We start from the raw sequence: 20,597 nt of genomic DNA, 5'->3' as shown, positions 1-20,597 counted from the left end.
TCATATGATAATTAATATTTTGATATCTTGTTTTGTGAAATGATTATCAAATATTTTTGCTCATTTCTCTAATGTGTAATTTGTCTTTTTATTATTGATTCATAGAGGTACTGTCTACCTTCTAGGAACTAGTTCTTTGTTGTTTATATGAGTTATACATATCTTCTCCCACTCTGTGGCTTGCCTTTTCACTTTCTTTTTGTTATTATCTCCTCTTGTTTTATTTTCTGGAGAAAATAATATAAAAACTATCATCTTGCTTCAATAATCATCAATACTTTATTCTTGTTATCTTTTTTCCTTTCATAATTGAGATTTATTGCTTGTTTTGAGGATATGTACACAGAGATTTCAATTCCTAACATACATATCAAAAATATAGTCATGTAGTTGTGATTCTTTTCTAAACCGTTATTCCAGTGACTTTCCAGCTTAAAATTTGGAGACTAATTTTCCTTCATAGAGTAGTAAGTACTTCAAATGTTGATATGCTGTTACATCAGCCCCACTAATTCACAATTTAATGTCATATATGCTACATAATCAAATTTTCAGTCTTTCCCTGCACGTAAAGTTACTAGAAAAACTGGTCTACCACACCAAAGATGTCACAGATGCAAAAAATTCTGACAGGGAAAGCCAAGATCAAGGAGTGGTTTTCTTTAGGAAACACTTCTACCAAAAACATGGGAATAGAAGTAATTTAAAATGTTCAAGACATGTTAAATACACGACTGACTCCAAATTGCCATTTAGTATGCTTTGTATTATAGGATATAAAAACTACCCACATCTGTGGAATGAATATCAAACTGATACCCAGGACAATCAACACTTCCCATATTCAATATCCCACTATTTTCTGGTTGTACCAAAAAATAAACAACCAGCAAATGATTTCAGCTCTTTAGAAAAAGAATTTACCCTTTAAAAAAAAAAAATGGGATGAGGTGGAATTTCCTCATTCTTAAAAATGTTTCTAGAGCTACTAAAATTTTAGCATGTACAAAATAGTTGATAAAAATATTCCTCTGGATTGTACAAAAAGGGAGACAAGGACCACTGGTAAGACATGGCATATGACATTAATCAGACTTGGCTTCTCTTTCTCCTGCTTCATCTGAAGCTGGACTCTCCTCATTTTTAATTTCTCCATTTTCTGCAGGTAGATCTTCTTTAGATTCCTGGTTGGCCACTTTGGCCTGTTCGTCCTTTGTTCCCCTTTTCCCTTCTGTTTGCACCTCTTTGTCTGCAGGTTTATCCTTTTCTTGCACCTTCTTTTGGCTTCATTCCCATTTTGCAGGAACAGGTTTAGCTGACAGTCTCCTCTTGGGCTCCTCTTTTACGACCCCCTTGTGCAAGCTGACCTCCTTGGGCATCTGGTGCCTGCGGGCCATGGGGCACCAACAGCCTTTGTGAACCTGGGCTGCCTGACCTGCTTCTCCCACCCTCTTATCTTGTGATAAAGCTCTTAATTTTAAAGTTGTCAAATTATAGTTCTTTCTTTTATTGTTAGTGTTTTTGTGTTCATCTTTTCAAATTTTTTAAAATATATTTTATTGGTTTTTTACAGAGAGGAAGGGAGAGGGATAGAGAGTTAGAAACATTAATGAGAGAGAAACATCGATCAGCTGCCTCCTGCACACTCTCTACTGGGTATGTGCCCGCAACCAAGGTACATGCCCTTGACTGGAATCGAACCTTGCGTCCACAGGCTGATGCTCTATCCACTGAGCCAAACTGATTAGGGCCATCTTTTCAAATTTTTTTATTGATTTCAGAGAGGAAGGGAGAGAAAGATAGAACTGCCTTCTGCATGTCCCCTACTAAGGATTGACCTCGCAAACCTCTCCCTCCCCGGACATGTGCCCCAACCAGAATGAACTGTGACCTCCTGGTTCATAGGTGGACGCTCAACCACTGAGCCCTGCTGGCTGGGCATCATCTTAACACATCTTTCCCTAAGGTGATGAAATAGTCTCATTTATAATCTTTTACCCATTTTATTGGTCTGAATTTCCCATGTAGGCCAATAATGCATCTAGAATTGGTTTTGGCATATGGAATCAGTAGAGTTCAGGTTCCATTCATTTTTGTATGGACAACCAATTTTCCCACATCATTTATTGAAAAAATTGTCTTTTACCCACAGCCCTGCCATGCCAGTTTTCTCCGCCCCACCCCCTCAGTTTTGCAGAGGTTTCAGCATGCCCTCCAGGCCCCAATTTAGGTGTAGTAGTTGGGGTTCCTGACCTAAGTTAATACTAAGAATGGAAATCCCACTCACACAACCCACCTGTGGCTTGTTTCAATTCCTCTACGACCCTGAGTCTGGCCCTGGAGGTTGTCTGTGAACGTTTTCATGTCACAGCAGCAGAGTTAAATAGTTACAACTGACACTATAAGGTCTGCAAAGCCTAATATGTTACTGCCTGGCCTGTATTCGCTTTTTACTACTGGTATAGCAAATTGCCACCAACTTAGTTTAGAACAACACACATTTATTCTCTTACAAAGTTCTGAAATCAGTTTCACTGGGGACAGTGCCCCCTTAGGAGACTCTAGAAGACTCTAGAAGCCATTTCCCTGTCTCTTCCAGGTTTTAGAGTGGTATTCCTTGACTTGTGGCTCCTTTCTGCATCTTCAAAACCAGAATTTAACATATTCACATCACCTTCTCTCTTATAAGGACCCTTATGATTCCATGGGCCCACCAGGACATTCAGGGTCATTTATTGATCCCAAAAGCCTTTTTTTAAAAATCCTCACCAGATTGGAGATGTAATCAAATTTACTTTAAGTTTTTCCTTTTGAAAATACTCCCTCTCCACTTACATAATGTCACAAATAGGCAAAACTGTACCATGTGTAATTTAGGAAGAGGACATTTTTAAAAAAATACGCATAAAGGATATGTTTATTGATTTTTTTTTAGAGAGAGAGATACTGGGACACACACACACACACACACACACACACACACACACACACACATCAATGTGAGAGAGAAACTTCAATTGGTTGCCTGCACATCCCAGGCATCCTGACTGGGGATCAAACCTGCAACCTAGGTATGTGCCCTGAACTGGAATTGAACCTGCAACATTTTGGACGATGTTCCAACCAACTGAGCCACTCAGCCAGGGCAGGAAGAGAGACATATTTTAATACAAGTTCCAAAGATTTCTATGTGTCACTTACTTAACCAAATATGAACGTCAGGATTTTGCAATAGTTGCTTTCAATTATACTTCATATTTCAATCTCAACAATGCTTTGCATTTGGTGGTCAGTGGAGAGGAATAGGCCCTACCTATTCAGGTTGTTCTGGTGGTGCCAGAGTTTCCAGGGTCAGACTGTTGGCTCAAGCTAGACTGGAGTGGACTGAGTGCACACTCAGTGTTTGCTCTGACCTCTGTCACCTCATACCATGACCAGTTATTATGGTAACATAGCAGTCTTGGGCAAAAGCTCACTGGCTTTTATGTGGTGTTATAGGCTGGTTTGTGTGTTGAAGTGCTGACCTGTAAGACCTCCGAATGTGACCTTATTTGGAGATAGGGTCTTTACAGAGATAATCAGGGTAAGATTACATCATTAGGGTGGACCTGAATCCAATATGACTAGTGTCCATATAAGGAGACTTGGACACAGACAAGTACAGAGAGGGAAACCATATGGAGACACAGGGAGAAAACAGTCATCTACAAGTTAAGGAGAGAGATCTGGACTAAATTCTTTTTTTATTATTATTGTCTAAAGTTTTACATATGTCTTCTTTTTCCCCAATTGACTGCCATCCCCCACCAGCCATTCCCACCCCAGGCAAGCCCCCACTGCCCCAGTGCCTGTGTCCACTGGATATGCTAATATGCATGCATACAAGTCCTTTGGTTGCTTTCTAACCCCCCGCCTCCTACCATTTGTCTCTGTGTCTATTCTTGTTCATCAAATTATGTTGATCATTATATCCCACATATGAGTGAGATCATGTGATATTTATCTTTCTCCAGCTTATTTCGCTTAGCATAATGCTCTCCATGATGTCGCAAATGGTAAAAGTTTCTTCTTTTTTATAGTGGCATAGTATTCCATTGAGTAGATGTACCACAGTTTTCTAATCCACTCTTCTGCTGATGGGCACTTAGGCTGTTTCCAAATCTTAGCTATTGTAAATTGTGCTGCTATGAACATAGCGATGTTCTGGTTTCTTGGGATATAGTCCTAGAAGTGGGATTACTGGGTCAAATGGGAGTTCCATTTTTAGTTTTTTGAGGAAACTCCATACTGTTTTCCACAGTGGCTGCACCAGTCTGCATTCCCACCAGCAGTGCAGGAGGGTTCCTTTTTCTCCACATCCTCGCCAGCATTTGTTTGTTGATTTGTTGATGGTAGCCATTCTGATAGGTGTGAGATGGTATCTCATTGTTGTTTTGATTTGCATCTCTGGGATGATTAGTGACTTTGAGTATGTTTTCATATGTCTCTGGGACTTCTGTATCGGACTAAATTCTTTTTTCACAGGAGTTCTAACTCTGCCAGCATGTTGATTCCCATCTTCTAGGCTCCAGAACTGTGAAACAATAAATGTCTGTGTTTAAGCTTCCCAGTCTGTGACACTTGATTATGGCAGTGGAGCTGACTCATATACGTGCTGAAAGACACTTGCTTCCAAAGGAATTCAGAGTTGGTATCCTTAGGAGCTCAAAAACTACAAGTTCAAAATAAGCAAGTTGCAGGTTTCTAGTGACTGCTTGGTGAGACACACTGGCCCATGGAGGAGAGAAGCTATCCCTTGGGGTCAGAGACAAACAGGAAGCATGGAGGGAGGTGATGTTGGGGCTTGGGGACAGTCTTCTCCCTCTGGTGCATCCTGTTGCTGTGGAGACCTTGGGATCAGCAGAGGGTGTGTTGGTGTGTTCCTGGAGTGTGTGTGTGTGTGTGTGTGTGTGTGTGTGTGTGTGTGCAGGGGTGGGCAAACTTTTTGACTAGAGGGCCACAATGGGTTCTTAAACTGGACCAGATGGCCGGAACAAAAGCATGGATGGAGTGTTTGTGTGAACTAATATAAATTCAAAGTAAACATCATTACATAAAATGGTACGGTCTTTTTTTTTTTTAGTTTTATTCATTTCAAACGGGCCGGATCCGGCCCGCTGGCCGTAGTTTGCCCACGGCTGGTGTAGGGGGTGGTTAGGTGAAGGCGCCAGTGAGAACCAGGTGTGGCAGGGCAGCAAGAGGGTGGCAGGCTTCTTAAGTCACCCATGCCTTGCATTTGTCCAAAAGGCAGGACATTCAGGGAGGGGTGAGAGACATTCTCGGGTACTGATACCATGCTTTTGAACATCATTGTGCCAGAAACCATGCCACGTGCACCATTCTCTCACAAAACTGTCCCAGACTCTAAACAAGAGTAGGTGGAATGTATATAACAACCCAATCCAGGGCCCAGGAGTTTGGAAACTCACCATTAAATAAACGCAAGAACATGTGGTTTTCAGTTAATTGTTGCCTGGGCAGACCAGCAGCCCCTGAATAATGGATGAACAGATTACTCGGACATAGTTTCACTGTGAAAGAGAAGGCTTAGGGATGGCCTGATTGCCTGCCTCCTTAGCCTTTTATTGGAATTTTTATCTTTAGATACAATCAGTAGGTGAGTAATCTTGGGAGGACACATGTGTTTACATTTTCCTCTAGGCAAGGGCATCCAGGGGTTAAGCATAAGGATTCCAGTAAACACCCGGGGTCTGCCTATGCACAGGCTTGTTTGGAAAGGTCAAGGAATAATTAGGGGCGCCGCTTTCAACACTCCCCTAAATCTCCCCTAAGTCAGAATTCTGATAAACAGGGCAGGCGGCCTTCCACACACTTCCCTTTTCGCAGAATGTCCTCCTTACAACTTTCCAACCAAGTCTTTTGTGCTCCCCAACAAATTGTGTAATAAAAATCATGTGGCTGTTAAATTGGAGGCTAGTCTAAAAATATATATTTAACATCCAGCTCTGGGATTAGAAATGTGGAAAGCATACAGCAGGCAGCAGCCCTGGGCTTTTAATTTAATTGAATCTTGGCCATTGAAATAGCTAGAGCCGAAATCATAGACTCAGCAGTGAAGGTTATTGAGGGTTTTGGTTTTTTTTAACCTCAGGTTGTCTGAGCAGTCCCATGCCCCTTGTGCTGTGTGGCCTTGGGGGAGTGGCCACACCTCTCTGCCTCAGTTGTCTCATCTGCGTGAGGTGAACAATGATCATTTGCTACTGCATGGGGCTGAATTAATTGTGATAAATTTCCTCCCTTCCTCAATCCTGTTTTTTGGCCACTGTGCCGCTCACTCTCCATCGGAGCTCTACCTCCTTGGCCACCCCTTCCAGTAGCCACTCTTTGTTCAAACTCCTGGTTGAGACTTGGGATGCCTGGAGCTCCATCCTCACCCTCTGTCCACACCCTCTGTACAGGTGAGCTTATTCATCCCAACACTTTAACTCCCACACACTCACTGTTGCTACTTCAGCTTTATCTCCCACCCTGGCCTCTTCCCTCAGTTCCAGACTCATAACTCCAACCATAGGCTTAACATATCCCTTCAAATCTCAAATAAGATTCTAGGCTTTCCTGTGTCCAAAATAAAACTCTTGGTTTCTGCTCTTCATGGTTCTGCCCTGTCCAGGTCCTGGTCCCCACATTCTCAGGGATGCTGCCCCTTCTCCCAGGTGCTGAACTATGGTGCCTTCTTCTCCCTCGCCTCATAGCTACTTCTTCCCATGCCAGGAACCCACTTACTTCTCTTTCTTTTACCTCCAGCATACTGGTCAGATCCTCTCAACCTCTTCTTGCACTATTGTGAAGGATTCTGCCCCTGCTTGCTCCATCTTCACTCAGGAGCCACAGGGATGTTCTGATCCTGTGAGTTCGGAACGTGCTCTGTGATGTCAGCTGTGGCCCTGTCTGAAAAGTCCTGAGCCAGGAAAAGCTATAAAGGACTGTGCGAGCCCAGCTGCCAACCCATACACCTCAAACACCAGATTTGTACAGTAAATGCCCCATCCTTCCCAACTTTTAAAATATGTAAAGCCACACTTGATCTGGGCCTCCAGGGAGAGGTGCCAGGACAGCTCTGGAAACAGATACTATATGTGTTGGGGGAAGAGAGAAGGGTGACATGGCTTTTGCTTGCTCCCACTGCCAGCTTTGACCAAATCCCTGTGGCCGCCCTAATCCACACTGTCTAATGGAACCCGAGCCAGCTCAGGCCCTGCAGGATGAGCCCGCTAATCTCTGGGGCTGAGAGCTCACCACCTGTCTCCAGGATGCTTTGCCCTCTTGGCCTCAGAGAGCCAAATCTGGGACCTCAGACAGGGATGATGGTACAAGTATCTTTTGACCAAGCCCTCTCACCTTTGGCCCTCAAAGATGAGATGGGGAAACTCAAGTTCATATGGTGTGAGTCACTGCTCCCAGAGACAGGAAGGCTTTATAAATGACAGAACAACTCCTTAGGGCTCCCTTATCAGCTGCAAAAGGTGGAGTGTGAGCTGCAGGGCAAGCTGGCCTGTCCCCTTCTTCCATCAGAGGCTTGCAGGCTGGTGGTTTCACACTAAGCTGGGTGCAAATCCTGCTGCTGACACACCCCAACCGTGTGACCTTGCGCAGGTCACTTAATTTTTTCAGGTCTCTATTTTCTCATCTGCAAAATGGGGCTAATGGTAAAAGTCTCTTCTTTGCAAGGTTGTTGAGGGTATGTTAAGCAGAGTCCCTGCTAATATTAAAGATTGGCTTGTACCCAGCTGGTGTGGCTCAGTGGTTGAGTGTCAACCCATGAACCAGATTCCAGGTCAGGGCACATGTCTGGGTTGTGGGCTCCATCCCTGGTAGGGGGTGTGCAGGTAGCAGCCACTCAATGATTCTTTCTCATCACTGATGTTTCTATATCTCTCTCTCCCTCTCCCTTCCTCTCTGTGAAATCAATAAAAACATAATTTAAAAATATTAAAGGTTGGCTTGCTCATGGCTTCTTCCTGCCCAGCTCTATTCTCCCTCTTTCTGTGCAGGTCCACTCAGCTCACTGTGCTCCTTTCTTCTACTCCTGAGTTTACTGCAGGGTTTTGCAAGGAGAAAGTTGGGGAGTACCTTAGGCAGCTGGAGTCAAAAGACTGGTGGTCAGGAAAGAAAGGGAGAAAGAGATAGAAAAAAGGATAAGAGACAGAGAGAGACAAAGAAAGATACAGAAAAATTGGCAGAGAGACGGAAAGGGAAAAGAGAATGGGAGAGACAGAAAAGTAGAGACCAAAATAGAGAAGCAACGAGACCAGAGACAGAGGACAGTGTGTGTCAGAGACAGCCGGAGAGAAAGACAGTCAGAGAGTCAGGTAGACAACACACATCCAAAGACAGGAAAGAAACAGACCCAGGGAATAGGAGAGGGAGGGAAAGATGTGGAGAGATCCAGTTCTTCGCACATCCCTGCTCAGGACGGGTCTCTGCCCTCAGAACAGCCTCTCATCCCTTCCCCACAATCCTTAAATATTCTCTCTCTCTCTCTCTCTCTCTCTCTCTCTCTCTCTCTCTCTCTCTCTCTCCTCCACATCTGCCACAGCTGCGTTCTGACCCGGCAGAGGCTGGCACAGGTGAGTGTGGCTACAGAGGCGGCGGGCCTGGGGGTGCGCTGGGGATGGGCCCCAGGAAGAGTGGCCCAGGGCTATCGGGAAGGGGAAGGATTTGCGCGCTGGAGATAATGGTCGGGCAGGGGCCCCTGTGATAAGGTTCAGACTCACTGGTGTTGAGAGCAGCGGGGGCGGGGCTGGGACAGTGCCGAATTGATATCCCACCTCTTCTCTGATAGGCTCGGCCAAGATTTATTGGGCGCCTCCCTCTCCCTAGCTCCCGGGGCTCCCCAGTTCTCCCCGGCCAGGCAGGCACTCGGAGCATTCTTCGATTCCGTGTTCTCCCCGTCCATCCGGTCTCCTCCCGCAGCGGGGGAACCAATGGCCGGGCCCCGGAGCATCCTGGATCCACCGCTGCAGGCGCTGCTGCCACCGATCCTGGTGCTGATGCTGGCGCAGGCGGGCTCGGCTGCTGCGGCGGGCTCGGTGCGCCTGGCGGGCGGCCTCACGCTGGGCGGCTTGTTCCCGGTGCACGCGCGGGGTGCGGCGGGCAGGGCGTGTGGGCCGCTGAAGAAGGAGCAGGGCATTCATCGGCTGGAGGCCATGCTGTACGCGCTGGACCGCATCAACGCAGACCCCGAGCTGCTGCCAGGTGTGCGTCTGGGGGCGCGGCTGCTCGACACTTGCTCCCGGGACACGTACGCGCTGGAGCAGGCACTGAGCTTCCTGCAGGCGCTGATCCGTGGCCGCAGCGACGGCGGGGAGGCAGCCGTGCGCTGCCCTGGCGGCGTCCCCCCGCTGCGCGCCGCGCCCCCCGAGCGCGTGGTGGCTGTTGTGGGAGCTTCGGCCAGCTCAGTCTCCATCATGGTCGCCAACGTGCTGCGTCTGTTTGCGGTGAGGGCCGCTGGCCGCGTTCGGTATCCAGCCCCTCCGTCCAATCCTTTCCCTTGGGGTGGCGGAGGTGTAGTCTCCTTGCAGAAGTCACTCCAATTCACAAAGACAAACAACTGCTTCAAAAGAAGCCTATGGGTCCAGCCAGACACAGCCTGAGCCAGGTCCCCACCACTTCAACCTCCCTTGTCTGCTCTGGCGCCCTCCAGCGGCTGCCGCCCCCACACAGCCCGCTGTGTGAATAAGGAAACCAACCCCCTAGCTGACAGCAGGGCGCCCTGGACTTTAGACCCCACTTCACCGCTGGTGTCCTAGTTTGGGGCATACGCTGCACAACCATACATGGAGGTCCTGACCCTGGACCCTGGTGGAGAGCTCTGGGTGACAAGGAGCAAGTTTTTCCCGGAATTAGGGCCCTCCTAACGGTGTGGCAAGCCGCACAAGTTCCTGGCTGCTCTGGGGGTGGGTAGGTCTGTAAGGACCTGTACTTGGATCCTCTACTCTGATCATCATTTAAATTCAATATCAAAATGGCTGTCTCTAAAGGTCTCTTAAGGGGCCTCTGAAAGGGGCCACAGAGGACTCTCCTTTCGTCTGCAGTGCCCTGTCCTGTAGGAGAAGCTTGGGCAGGCCCCGCCCTGCCCTCATCTCTTGCTAACCGTCTTCTGTGGGAGGCAGCACCTTCCTTGCAATCTGAGGGTCAGTGACTTGGGGAGCCATAGGGATCAGGGATTGGGGGGCCTTTACAGTAGAGTTGGTGATTTTCTGTACATTCACTTGGGGGTAGGGCTTCTGGGACAGTTTTACTGGGGTTCCATGAGGGGGGTTATCTCTGACCTTTTATCTTTCTGAGAAAAGAGGAAGGCTTTGCTTCCATCTGGCTAGGCAGGGGCCCTCTGTTTCTTGAGTTTCTCTGAGTCTCCATGACACTAGGTGGAGGTTTTCTCAGGGACCCTTCCATCGTCTGCACCCACTTAATCCCTCATACCTCAGTTTCTGCTGGATGGCAATGTTGGTGCAGAGCATACAGATGCACCTTCTACATGGCACCAAGGGAGGTTGTGTGGCTGCCGAGAGAGAGAGAGAGAGAGAGAGAGAGAGAGAGAGAGAGAGAGAGAAAGAGAGAGTGTTGTGGGGGGGGGGGGGGAGGTGTCTTTGTCTCACCAGTTCATGTATGTTCACATTTGTGGGCAGGCTCTGTCTCCTTCCCTGCCTGCAGCTCTGGTTTCTGTCTCTCCTTCTAGGTCAGGTGCAGCATCTCAAACTCAAGGGCCTTCAGGGTCCAAGTGAGAACTGTAGCTGAATGAGCAGGACCCTGTGAGCCCAGGGCCCAATGCTGCCAGCTCAGCCCAGAACTGAGGTGGTGCTGAAACCACAGATTTTAGACACTAGCCCTGAATCAAGTGTCCCTCACTAGCTCTCTTGTCTGTTCTGACCCCTCCTGGGGCTGCCCCCACCCACACAGACCACCCCTTAGTGTGAAGTAGGAAAACTTGTCTCCTCTGGGACTGATAAAGATGTCCTTCTCCAGGGCAGACACAGCCTGTGCCTAGAGGCGAGATTGGCTGCAGGCTGGGCTTGAGCACCCACCACTCCTTTGCTCAGACACACCCTGCACAACTGGATGTGGTGGCCCTTGCCCACTCCCCTAGACCCTCATACCTCCCCTATTTCATCTGACCTATTCACAAGATGCAGGTCTTTCCCCACACCTTCTGCCACTCCCAGTGGTTCTTAGCTCCCTACCCCAAACCTTCTGTGCCCCCACCTGCATCCTGAGTCCCCATTGCCCTCCCTTCCTGCGGTCACTGAACCTCTCTCCACAGCCTAGGTGTTCTTTCCCCCTCCAGATTCCCCAGATCAGCTATGCCTCCACAGCCCCTGAGCTCAGCGACTCCACACGCTACGACTTCTTCTCCCGTGTGGTGCCTCCTGATTCCTACCAGGCCCAGGCCATGGTGGACATCGTGCGGGCATTGGGATGGAACTATGTATCCACACTGGCCTCTGAGGGCAACTATGGAGAGAGTGGGGTTGAAGCTTTTGTGCAGATCTCCCGAGAGGCAGGTGAGTTGGGACAGGAGAGCCAGAGGCACCAAGGAACCTACAGAGGGGAGAACCAGGGGCTGTGAAATAGGGGCACTGGGGCCATAGTGGGGAGCCTGGATGTGTCTTCTATCAGCGCCCCTTTCCTTTGGAAGACTCAATCCTGCCTCATGGCCTGGTAGATGGGGCATAGGCTAGGCTTTACCCCTGAAGAACCCTGGCCCAGACTCCTGAGTGATCACACTGCAGAGTCATGTACTCTGGCAGCCCCAGTGAGTGGTGGGATGGATGAAAGCTGACTTTGACATCCTGGACACTCAGGGGGAGTCTGTATTGCCCAGTCCATCAAGATTCCTAGAGAACCGAAGCCAGGAGAATTCAACAAGGTTATCAGACGACTCATGGAGACTCCCAACGCTCGGGGCATCATCATCTTTGCCAACGAGGATGACATCAGGTGGGATGGATGGAACCTCAGTCACTATTCTTTGGATACTCTCCTTGAAGGCCCTGCCTTGTCTTCTCACTCATCCCCACATGCACATCCTCTCTTCCTCCCTTTCCTTCTTTCTTGTGCCCCCCCACCCCCACCCCCCGACACACACACACACACACACACACACACACACACACACACACACACTTTTCCTGCTGCAATCTCTGCCTGGTCTGTTCTAAGAGGAGATGCTCTAAGTCTAGCCAGGAAAACACACAAGAATACATGCCTGTTTTTATAATTCATAGTGGGGAAACCTGTGGGCAGATCTAAGTGCAGAAAATGAGCAAAAGGGAAGGAGCCCTGGGGCAGGGCCAGCAGGAGGCTCTGTAAGAGAAAGGTGGCCCTACTTCCAGGCAGTGTGAAGTGCATCATAGTGCATGGAGCAAGAGGGCAAGCCCAGACCAGGGCCTGGTTGGACCCCTGACCACCTCAGAAGCCCAGGGCAAGTGTTCTAAACACTCTATGCTCCATTTTCCTGATCATTGAGGATATGATGAGTGATGTGGAATGAGATAGATGGAGAGAGAAGAATGAGAACTGACTAGAGGTAAGTTGAAGGAAGATCTCAGAACTTTATTCACCCTCAGCCGTGTTTATACCAGGAGGGTCCTCGAGGCTGCACGCCAGGCCAACCTGACTGGCCATTTCCTGTGGGTTGGCTCAGACAGCTGGGGAGCCAAGATCTCACCCATCCTGAACCTGGAGGACGTAGCAGTGGGGGCTATCACTATCCTGCCCAAAAGAGCTTCCATTGATGGTGAGTGTAGGGATGACCTCCTCCACTTTGTCCCCTACCCCCACCCCATCCTTTTCCACCATCCCTCTTGAGGCACTCATTTACCCCATTGGTAAAATTATACTGTGATCCAGGTCCCTTCTAAGATTCCCAAGTTCTATGATTCTGAGATTCTGTAAATACATCCCTCCCAGTAGTGTTTGAATGAGTTGGCAAATAAGGAAAAGCACAGCCACCATACAGGGTAAAAAAATTGTTTTTTAGTTTGTGTTTTTTGTTTTGTTTTATTTTTTAATTCAACACCTGTATTCCTCATTCTGTCGAAGGCATTATGATTTTAGGGTGCGGGTGGGAGAGAAACCAAGGAGATGGGACTTACTGTCCTGTTGCTCAAAGTAATGAGGCCGCCCCTCCCTTTTTCCTTCCCACTATCCCATCTGTGAATATCTGGAAGAATCTAGCAGGGATGTCCACTTTACAACAGTATTGCTCATTTTCCCAAAGGCTGAATGAACTGCAGATAACTTGATGAGAGACTTCAGGGCTATATGTAAAGTGTGGACCCTCATAACACTGAGCCCTGCCTCCCACACTAATACCTCTTGGGGTATATATTCACCCTCACATCCTTTCCGCAGGCGTTTTTTTAGAATGCATTCAGTTGCAAGTGGCAAACTAGACTCTTTACCAGAAGAGTCTCAGCAATGAAAGCATTTCATCACAAGACTTCAGGTTTGGGGCAGTGAGTCAATGATGTTCTCAAAGCCCTGAGCTCTGTCCTCCCTTCTGTTTCACCACCCTCTGTGGCTTCATGCTTGTGGCATCATATTTACAAAGTGGCTGCTGAAGCTCCACCCACTACATGTTCACAGCAGCATCCTAACCAGGAAAGAATGTGCAGCATAAAAGTATTTCATGTAGTGAGGCTCAGGTTTACATCAGGATGCAAATTTTATCCTGGAGTCCCCAGATGTCTTTGAACTCACAGGCCAGAAGTTGGTTCAATGGCGCTTCCTAGCTGCAAAATGAGCAATTGGTGAAGGGACACAGGGTGACTGTGCTGGCTATGGTTACCACCCTTCTCCCCCTCCCTCTCAGGATTTGACCAGTACTTCATGACACGCTCCCTGGAGAACAACCGCCGGAACATCTGGTTTGCAGAGTTCTGGGAAGAGAATTTTAACTGCAAACTGACCAGCTCAGGTACCCAGTCAGACAAATCCACCCGCAAATGCACAGGTGAGAGTGTGGCAAGGAAGGTGATGGAAAAGGTGGGAGGCCAGTTTAGGTATCTGGGGGCCAGGCGCATTTCCTCTGGGCATCCCTAGGACAGGTGAGGAACGCATCGGCCGGGACTCTACCTACGAACAGGAGGGGAAGGTGCAGTTTGTGATCGACGCAGTGTACGCCATTGCCCATGCCCTACACAGCATGCACCAGGCGCTCTGTCCTGGGCATACAGGCCTGTGCCCAGCAATGGAGCCCACCGATGGGCGGACACTGTTGCAGTATATTCGGGCAGTCCGCTTCAATGGTGAGTGGATGCCAGAACTCCTATGTGAGAGAGGGGAAGTCCCTGAGATGGATTTCTCTGTGGGACGTGGATGAGTGGGGAGCAAAGGGATGGGAGAGGCAGCATGGTATAGGGAGCACCTGCACCTTTGAGCTGGGGACTTGAGCCAAGTTATGAGGACCTCTTTTTAACACTCCTCCTTTCTCAGGCTTCAGCACCCCCTTTCCCAACTTGAAAAATGTTGGTGTTGGTGAATTTCTCTGTGATTCCTTCTGCCTGAAACCCTCAGCAGGTCACACACAACTCTCCCCTTCACTGCACAGAGCTTGAAGGCATCTGGTCTCTCAGGGCACAGTGCATACAGTGAAGAGGCACTGCCTATGACACGGACATGCTGCTCACTGTGAGTCTCGAGCTTCCAAATGCTGCCCCAATTAGCTCCTGCACTGCCTGAGCACTGGGAACCAGTCTGATGTTTCCCCTTGTACCAGCAGAGGGCCTGGCACATGGTCATGGCTCTGAAAAGGCCCAATGGACATGGCTGTGCTTGTGGTTTGTGGGGAGAGATACAATTCTTGTACAATAACTGTCCTTTAGAAAATTAAAACTATTCGTCCACCTGATATTGAGAATCTTCTCTTTGCCACGCTCTCTGCTAAATAGCACAGCTGAATTTCACTCCAGACCAACCTTACAAGCTAACAGAACAAGCCTCTGAGAGAATTAAAGCTGACCAAATTAGTACAAACTTTATGTCAACACTCAGACCTTTATTCAAGTCTGAACTCATCCTTTCACCTGAACAGTTAAGATTTCTATTTTCTTTTATAATTGTGGTAACATACATATAGCTTAATATAGTATATTTACCATCTTAACTACTTTTAAGTGTACAGTGTAGTCATATACATTGTTATGCAACCAATCTCCAAAACTCTTTTCATTTTGCAAAACAGAAACTGTTATCCTGTTAAACAACTTTCCAGTTCCCCCTCCCATGGCAACCACCATTCTACTTTCTGTCTCTATTAATTTGACTGTTCTAGATACCTCATATTGGTGGAATCATGCAGGATTTGTCTTTTTGTGACTGGCTTATTTCACTTAGCACAATGTCCTCAAGGTTCATTCATGTTGTACATGTGTCTGAATTTCCTTTTTTAAGGCTGACTAATATTCCATTGTATGGATAAACACTTTTTGTTTATCCATTCAACTCCCAATGACGCATGGTCGCTTCCACCTTTGGGCTGTTGTGAATAATGCTGCTATGAACATGAGTATTCAAGTGTCTCTTTGAGTTCCTGTGTTTAGTTCCTTTGTGTTTATACCTAGAAGTGGAATTGCTGGGTCATGTGGTAATTCTACCATACTGTTTGAGATCCACCAAACTGTTTTCCACCTGACTGCACAAGGTTCCTACCAGCAACACATAAGGTTCCAGTTTCTCTGTGTCCTGGCTGATCCTTGGTATTTTCTAATATTTGGGCAGGGGGTGGTATCTCACTGTAGTTTTGCTCGGCATTTCCCTGATGTTGAGCATCTTTGCGTGTGCATGTTGAGCTCTTCCTTTATCCTGGCGGGGCCTTTGGCCTCTCCAGGAGGCTGGCTGGGATGGGCTGGAGAACCACTGAGGATGCCAGGCTCTCCCTCCAGGCAGTGCAGGAACCCCAGTAATGTTCAATGAGAACGGAGATGCACCCGGGAGATATGACATCTTCCAGTACCAGGCGTCCAACGGCAGTGCAGGCAGTGGCGGATACCAGAGCGTGGGCCAGTGGGCGGAGACGCTCAGGCTGGACGTGAGTGACCTCGGGGTGTGGGAGGCGGGCCCGCCAGTCCTGGCAGCGGAGGGCAAAGGCCCTGTGTCCCATGTTGCAGATGGACGCCCTGCAGTGGTCAGGAGACCCATGGGAAGTGCCGGCATCTCAGTGCAGCCTCCCCTGTAGGCCTGGGGAGCGGAAGAAGATGGTGAAGGGCGTGCCCTGCTGTTGGCACTGCGAGGCCTGCGACGGGTACCATTTCCAGGTGGATGAGTTCACCTGCGAGGTCTGCCCAGGGGACATGCGGCCCCTTCGCAACCACACCGGCTGCCGCCCCACACCGGTGGTGCGCCTCACCTGGGCCTCTCCCTGGGCCGCCCCACCGCTCCTCCTGGCGGTGCTGGGCATCACGGCCACCACCGCAGTGGTGGCCACCTTCGTAAGGCACAACAACACACCCATTGTCCGCGCCTCGGGCCGCGAGCTCAGCTACGTGCTGCTCACCGGCATCTTCCTCATCTATGCCATCACCTTCCTCATGGTGGCCGAGCCTGGGGCGGCCGTCTGCGCTGCTCGGAGGCTCTTCCTCGGCCTGGGCACCACCCTCAGCTACTCTGCCCTGTTCACCAAGACCAACCGCATCTACCGTATCTTCGAACAGGGGAAGCGCTCTGTCACGCCCCCGCCCTTCATCAGCCCCACCTCGCAGCTGGTCATCACCTTCGGCCTCACCTCCGTGCAGGTTGGTCCCCAGACTCCAGATGGGGAGGCGCTGACCTCTACTCAGAGAGTCACTCTTCTGTTTTGGAAAAACATTTAGCCTTGGGAGAGAGGGCCCTGCCCTTCTCCTATGAGGAGAACTCAGTTAAGAGCAGCCATTCCTCCACTTCATCCTGGAAGGAAAATGGGTTCCCATATAAAAAATAAAGCAAAGAAATATCTGATACATTTTCCACAAGCAAAGAATCTGTTTCCATAAAGGGAGTTACTGCTGCCCAGTCCCTGGTGACAGGCTCAGGGCCTCAGTAATGTACCTAACTGTGGAGTGGAGCATCTTGTTCCATAAATGGCCAAATTTCATGATGTATGGGCAGCAAAAGCAGAGTTCCTATGGGTCTTTCCACAGCTTTGAAAATGATTCTGTGGCTGGGAAAGCCCTGGATGTTTTCTGTGCAAAGGGTACTAAGAGAAAAGTACTAAGAGAAAGGTGTGTATGACATTGTGTGACACTGTAGAGCTAGCCCAGTTCTCAGGGCCAGGTGGACAGCATGCTCTCCATTCCAAGTGAGCCCTTCTCCCTACCCAACCATGCATGTATCATGTTCATTCCTACCCACAGGCCTCGGTCCATGCAGTTCGCAGCTGGAAGACACTTCCTGCACATGCAGGGCTTGAGCCTCCTCTACCAGGCAGGGCCAAAATCTCAGTGCCCAGCTCATCCTGAAAAGGCATCTCACTGCCTCTCTGCCTGAAAACCCCATGACACAAGACAAAGATGCTTATTAGAATACATCAGTGCCTCCAGCTCACCCAGGGGCTCCCCACATTATGCCATCATTTCCAGAAACCCTGGACCCTTTCCAAGAGGCATACTTTCAGTTTTACTAGGTTATATACCAAAATGATGGATGTCCAATGGTATCTCACTGTTGTTTCAATTTGCCTCACTTCGTTGCTAGTACAATGGCCTTTGCAGTGTTCTCTTCTGTGGCATGCCTATTCCTATACTTTGATCATTTTCTGTAATTTTGTAGGAGTTAGTTACATGTGTTGGATCCTAATTCTTTATCAATTACGGGGATGCAAAATCAGTGAGCTACATTTTGCTTGCTACTCCTGCGTATCACAGGCCTTGAGTATTAGTTACTCATGGGAAACATTTGTCCCCCACCTGGAGTCTTGCTCTAAGAAAAGCCTCCATGCTGCCTTTTGAACAGTGGATGACATTTTATTAGTCTCTTGTTCATGAAGCTGCTGCCTTTGGGAGGATCACAAAAAAGATGTTCCTTCTGGTTGTACAAATTATTATAAAGCATCCCCTCCTCCAGGATCACACAGCCCTGCTCCAGGTGCACAGACCTACCTCACCTCCCTATACCCTCCCCCTAAATCAGACACACTTGTGCAGGGAATGAACGTATGGGCAGCCCTTTCAGGGTCCTGACTTTATGCAGGTGTTTTATTTCCTGCTCCCCAGCTGCCCTTAGCTCAAAGTTATATCTCCTGTCATTGAGGAAATTGAAGCTCCATTTCCTCATTGTTAGGACCGGTGTCTTACTCTGGTAACCTCCCAGCTGCCCAGCATCAACTCCTAACATCCTTACAATTCTCCATTAAGGGCCTCTTCAATTTAGGCTGCATTGTGCATTCACACATTATTTCATTACATCCTGTTCAACAGTTCTCTGGATCTGGAGAAGAAAGGGGGTCCTCAGGAAATAGGTTTGCCATGCTGCTATATAGAAACAAGCTAGTGTTTCACATTTACAGACTGAAGGTGATACTGCCTACTGGATGGTTGTGAGGAGAGAACATCTCTGCTGGGTCTAGCCCTTAACCAGTGGTACATACACCATTCCCCCTCCAAGCTGGCATCATTTTCTTAAAACAGATTATGATGATTCCCATTCTATAGATAGAGAAGACATTCAGGATCAAAATTCCACAGATTCTGTCTGCAGTTACTGCACCTTGCAGGGATCAGTAAATGACATTGGTAATGGCTGGAATATAGGAAGAGGATGTCCAGGGGCCCCTTACCCAACCAGCCCTGACATTGTTAGCACATACCTCCACTGCAGCCCCTTCTCTCTACTGGACCATGTCACAGGCCTGAGTATTCCCCTCCTGGAAGGCCCTCTTCTCTCCATAGTGGTTCTCTCAGACCCAAGCATCCCCTCACAGTAGGTCAGGAGCCTCCAGGGGACCCTAACCTGCCAGAGTCCTCAGTAGGTGGCGAGTTTTAGTGTGTCCCTGATATGATGTTGTCTCCTGTAGGTGGTGGGAGTGATGGCATGGCTAGGGGCCCAGCCTCCACACAGCGTGATCGACTATGAGGAGCAGCGGACGGTGGACCCAGAGCAAGCCAGAGGGGTGCTCAAGTGCGACATGTCAGATCTATCTCTCATCGGCTGCCTGGGTTACAGCCTCCTACTCATGGTCACATGCACAGTGTATGCCATCAAGGCCCGTGGTGTGCCTGAGACCTTCAACGAGGCCAAGCCCATTGGCTTCACCATGTACACCACCTGCATCATCTGGCTGGCTTTTGTGCCTATCTTCTTTGGCACTGCACAGTCAGCTGAAAAGGTAATTTGGGGTCTTTTCTTGGTTTCTCTACCTCATTTGTTTCCTACCTTCTGCCACAGAAGGAAGGGCTCAATTGTCCCAAGAGCTGGGTTACACATATGAACCCGGCTTCGTTGGTTGATTTATTCCTGTAATTAAATACATGTTCAATTGCCCTCTGCTTGTTCATTCAGCCATTCATTCATCCATACTTCTAACCATTGATTAATCTTTCATTTAATTATTACTTCATATACTTTCTATCTACTGATCCATTGATCTATTTGTTTGATCATTATTCACTCATCTATTCATTTGTATAGAACATTTGTTTATTCATCTATATGTTTGCTCACTTTTACCTTTATTCAATCTCAGTTTGTTCATTCATTTGTACATTTGAAACCATGTCCATTCATTCATTAATATCTTCTAGACTTTTTTAGCCATATGGACCATTTCCCCAGGTGTCACTTTCTGTGAATAAAACTGTCTTCCCTCAGAAGCTGGTCCACTCAGTGCCATGTCACTCACCCTCCATCCTGCCTACACTGGAGCCACACTGTGACTATCCCTTCTTCATGCCACAGGGCCTTTGCTTATGCAGTTGTCCTTTTCTAAGTGCTCATTCCACGGCTATGTGGAGGTGGGGGTAAGAGAAAACAGGGCTGAGTCCCACCTGGTCCCTTTTTCCATGTCTCAGATATACATTCAAACCACCACACTGACTGTGTCCCTGAGCCTGAGCGCATCGGTGTCCCTCGGCATGCTCTATGCACCCAAAACCTATGTCATCTTGTTCCACCCGGAGCAGAACGTACAGAAGCGGAAGCGGAGTCTCAAAGCAACCTCCACAGCAGCATCCCCACCCAAGGGTGAGGACACAGAGGCCCCCAAGTAGTGAGAAGCCTTCTTTTCTTTCCCTTGCTTCACAGTGGGAATTGTGAGGAGTCTAGGCATGCAGTGAATCAGAGAAGGGGTCCACGGAGGCTATGCCCAGCAGGACCTATCTTGAGGCTGGCCTCCAGAAAGACCTGCCCACATTCCAATGTTATCCCTTTTTTTCTGTGCATGTTGGCATATTTCCTCACTGCAGACTAGACTTTCTACCCATGGTGGGAAATGGCCATGGCAAGGCTTCTATTTCTAGAGAGAGACTCAACTTACACTCTCTGGTTTGAAGTTGAGAGATCACAATGACTTCCTGGGTTTGGCCATTGTGAGTGATATTTCCACTCCTTCTTCAACCACTAGAACA

General features: G+C 48.4%; 1 protein-coding gene and 1 pseudogene across 3 annotated transcripts; one reads left to right on the top strand and one right to left on the bottom strand.

The window, feature by feature from the left end:
- Positions 1-1,085: 1,085 nt before the first annotated feature.
- On the bottom strand, positions 1,086-1,379 carry LOC118657999 (annotated as a pseudogene).
- A 7,605-nt stretch (positions 1,380-8,984) lies between these two features.
- GRM6 (glutamate metabotropic receptor 6) lies at positions 8,985-20,351 on the top strand. 3 transcript variants are annotated; one of them, XM_036314116.1, is made up of 10 exons: positions 8,985-9,497; positions 11,345-11,561; positions 11,862-11,997; positions 12,642-12,796; positions 13,874-14,014; positions 14,109-14,309; positions 15,945-16,090; positions 16,170-16,793; positions 19,049-19,360; positions 20,043-20,351. In XM_036314116.1, the coding sequence occupies exons 1-10, from the start codon at positions 8,985-8,987 to the stop codon at positions 20,238-20,240; spliced, it is 2,643 nt and encodes an 880-aa protein (XP_036170009.1). In that variant the 3' UTR covers positions 20,241-20,351. The 3 variants fall into 3 exon arrangements, with proteins under 3 accessions (XP_036170009.1, XP_036170010.1, XP_036170011.1); XM_036314117.1 differs by having other exon boundaries at positions 9,047-9,497; positions 15,945-16,105; positions 16,185-16,793; XM_036314118.1 differs by lacking the exon at positions 13,874-14,014 and having other exon boundaries at positions 9,047-9,497.
- The last annotated feature ends 246 nt before the right edge of the window (positions 20,352-20,597 follow it).

The sequence above is a fragment of the Myotis myotis genome, unplaced genomic scaffold (assembly GCF_014108235.1).
Source record: "Myotis myotis isolate mMyoMyo1 unplaced genomic scaffold, mMyoMyo1.p scaffold_m19_p_6, whole genome shotgun sequence".
NCBI classification, from domain to species: domain Eukaryota; kingdom Metazoa; phylum Chordata; class Mammalia; order Chiroptera; family Vespertilionidae; genus Myotis; species Myotis myotis.
The sequence above is the reverse complement of the archived record's forward strand: the minus strand, read 5'-3'. Positions and strand labels throughout refer to the sequence as shown.